General features: G+C 37.6%; 1 protein-coding gene across 2 annotated transcripts in view; it reads left to right on the top strand.

The window, feature by feature from the left end:
- The window catches only part of LOC117123682 (DNA polymerase lambda-like), a 47,753-nt gene extending 44,422 nt beyond the window's left edge, over window positions 1–3,331 (top strand). The window contains exons 8-10 of one of the 2 annotated variants that reach the window (XM_033269689.1): window positions 1,907–1,998; window positions 2,341–2,454; window positions 3,070–3,331. In XM_033269689.1, the coding sequence (XP_033125580.1) occupies window positions 1,907–1,998; window positions 2,341–2,454; window positions 3,070–3,225 (362 nt within the window). In that variant the 3' untranslated portion in view covers window positions 3,226–3,331. The remainder of the gene's footprint in view (window positions 1–1,906; window positions 1,999–2,340; window positions 2,455–3,069) is intronic. The other variant, XM_033269688.1, reaches the window with a different exon arrangement.
- The last annotated feature ends 18 nt before the right edge of the window (window positions 3,332–3,349 follow it).

The raw sequence follows: 3,349 nt of genomic DNA, 5'->3' as shown, positions 1-3,349 counted from the left end.
TGCTAATTATTACATTTAGGCGACGCTTGTTGTAGACTGGCATAGTGTTTTCGGAAATAAATACCATTTTATACACATGCGCAGATCGATTCGCCAGCAGCGAGTCATCGCCAGCAGCAGCAGCGAGTCCCCAGCAGAGAGATGTCACTGCAGCAAAACACTATTGTACACGGCACCAACGCTGTTCTAATATAGACAATGGGTCGTGCTCATATTATTTGTTATATTTTTATTATTCATTATTTTCACTTGACTCGCATAAATAATTTTGTTCGAAGAACATTTTATGCAGTTGTACTTCGCAGCACTTCACTTGCAATTTGCAATTTCTAGTCATTAATAGTATAATGCGCTATAAATGTATAAACAAGTCCCATTATTTTCCCCATGTGGCACATAAGGAAGCAGAATTACAAAGATCCTGCAGGATATGTGATTGTACATCCACCAGGAATGTATCAAATTTAATGACCTACCACAGATTCTAATACGAACCCAATCGATGGAGCAGATAGCTCCCGATGGTATTGTTCTGTAACTACCCCGGAAGTAAACGGATTCGATCTACCGAGTTATCAAAAAGCGTTAAGCTTGGTATAATAATTATATAGACTAATGTACTATTGATACAGTAGTTCACTACCACATCCTGGACTGTAGATTCCTTGTTTTGTCGTTGAAGTTATCTATTGTATCGTCCGTGATTTGTTGTTTACCAGTAAAAACTCATCATTATTTTTTGTGTTATTTCCCACTTCACAAGGTCTTCGTGTGATGATTAATTCCCTAAATGAATATACCGTACAGTGATTTTAAAACCGCTGTCAATTGTAGCCCAGGTCATCTAAGCTACACTTCATATATTGTAAAATAAGTTGATTTGTAACGCCTATAGTCATAGACATTTGATTTCGCTAAGAGGTGGAGTTGTGACTAACTATCACTAGCTCCCAGGGGAATTGTTTAATTAATGCCAAGATCCTGGTATTGCGTTCTGTTTACGGAAATGCTAGCTAGCCGCCACGTCATCACTGAACAAATTGATTTCCAAGGGACCTCGCTAAAGGTGTCATATCATTAACGCCTTATTAAATAGAATTTAAATAGTTACCGTATCCTTAGAATAATTTTATAAACGCGGCTTTAGCACAATACGTACTACATTAAAACTAAATATCAAATTGAAGCTTTTTTCTGTCTTATATTGCTTCCTTCCGATTTCTTAGCAAATTTGTTGACTATTTTCATAAAAGATGGCCACACAAACATACCATGGAGGAAATATATTTAATATACTTAATATATTTCCTCCACGCACATACTGAGACCTGCACACAATCCGATTATCTTAGGAATATGAATACATACGCATTGTTCATCTGAACTTAGGTTCTTTTGAGTTTGTCATGGTCACAGGGATTTTCCACCTCCCCTGCCGTGAAGCGTCGAGTTCCTGAAATCAGTTTGGGCCTACTAAGGAGGGGAACCCCTGTGATGATAATGTAAGAAACGGGATTTTCCACCTCCCCTGCCGCGAAGCGTCGAGTTCCTGAAATCAGTTTGGGCCTACTAAGGAGGGGAACCCCTGTGATGATAATGTAAGAAACGGGATTTTCCACCTCCCCTGCCGCGAAGCGTCGAGTTATGGAAATCAGTTTAGGCCTACTAAGAAGGGGAATCCCTGTGATGATAATGTAAGAAACTGATGGGGTTTTTTTTGTTTTTTGGGGGTTTTTTTTGGTCTTTTTTCTCATGTTTACTTTTATTTTTGGACGCACGTTTATCATGTGAAGTGTGCCACTGTTTCAAAAGTGTAATCAATAATGATAAAACCAATTAACACAATCATGTTCCATTATTTAAAACAACGATTAATATGCTTCTGTTGTGTCGTTTAAACCGACAGATATCTTGACTGATGACCTAGTGCGGCAAGAAGATAATGGAGAACAACGCAAGTACATGGGAGTATGCAAACTCAATAAGGACAATGCTAAGGTATGGAGATAATAATAATAAGAATGATGATGATGATGATGATGATGATGATGATGATGATGATGATGATGATGATGTTAGATTTTGTTTTTAACCAATACAGCAGTGATCAGGTTTTCTGGGTAATAATATTATTATTCTGGGTAATATTATTAGCGAGCGATTCAACTGTTGAATTAGCTTCCGTAATAATAGGCCCTATGTGTACGTATCATTCTTAGTATCTGTAGTCCATGTTACTCAAGTAATTATTATTATTGTAGCTCATAGAAACCATAATATTATGCAGAATCTTGTATATAGGCTACATTTCCCTTACCATTACCTAATATATATTTTTAGCATCGTCGCCTGGATATCATCGTGTCCCCATGGGAGGAGTATCACTGTGCACTCGTCCATTTCACTGGTTCTGATCATTTTAACCGGTCTATGAGGGCGCTGGCCATTAAAAAGGTTCGATTCAATAGAATTCAGTTTGTTGATGTTTAGTTTAACAAATAATCAATGAGAGAGTGTGTACATTTAATTCGATTGATTGGTTGTTGCATGTGTGATACATAGGTATATCTTAACTGAATTCTTTCATAAGACCATTAGTTCATACTCAACTCCCATTATGATGCTAGTAATTAGCGCTTTCAAATCTACCAGACTCATTTATACTTATGCATAGAAAGGAGTGGAAGGGGGTGGGGGAGGGGTAGAGGGAGCGGATAAAGAGAGACAGTATGGATAAGCAAGGACACACACAAGTCCGTTCTTCCGATTGAAACAATAACTTATTTCCGTACCAGCCATATACTTTTGAAAGTACAGCGCCTTTTCTTGGTAGCCTAATAATGCGATTAAATGCCTACTAATTTTACTTCCTGATTAAAAAAACTAAGCCCTGTGCCATATGTTTTTAAGTACAGCGCCTTTTCTTGGTAATGATGCAATACTAGTGTACTAATATTATTTCCCGATGAAACAAACCACCTTTTCCTGATATGAGGTTTACGACATTATTCTACTTCCCAATCATTCTTTATAACTCATATTGTTAATTCTTTCTCTGAAACCGCACAGGGTATGTCATTATCTGAGCACGCACTTAGACATGGAGTGATCCGACGTGGAAAGGAGAAGATTCACAACGGAACACCTTTACCTGTGCACTCTGAGGAAGATGTCTTCAAACACCTCAACCTGGAATACAGACCTCCCCACGAACGTGATTATTAAGGCTCACGATTACAGCAAGTGTAATAGGGACTGCAGCGAGGACACGTGGGGGAATACGTAAATGATCTTATATATGATTATATATATATATAATATATATATACATACATACATACATATATAT

The sequence above is a fragment of the Anneissia japonica genome, unplaced genomic scaffold, assembly GCF_011630105.1.
Source record: "Anneissia japonica isolate Jap-2015-1 unplaced genomic scaffold, ASM1163010v1 scaffold287714_len2871179_cov188, whole genome shotgun sequence".
In the NCBI taxonomy this organism is placed as follows: domain Eukaryota; kingdom Metazoa; phylum Echinodermata; class Crinoidea; order Comatulida; family Comatulidae; genus Anneissia; species Anneissia japonica.
Note: the sequence above shows the minus strand (reverse complement) of the source record. Positions and strands in the feature narration are given on the sequence as shown.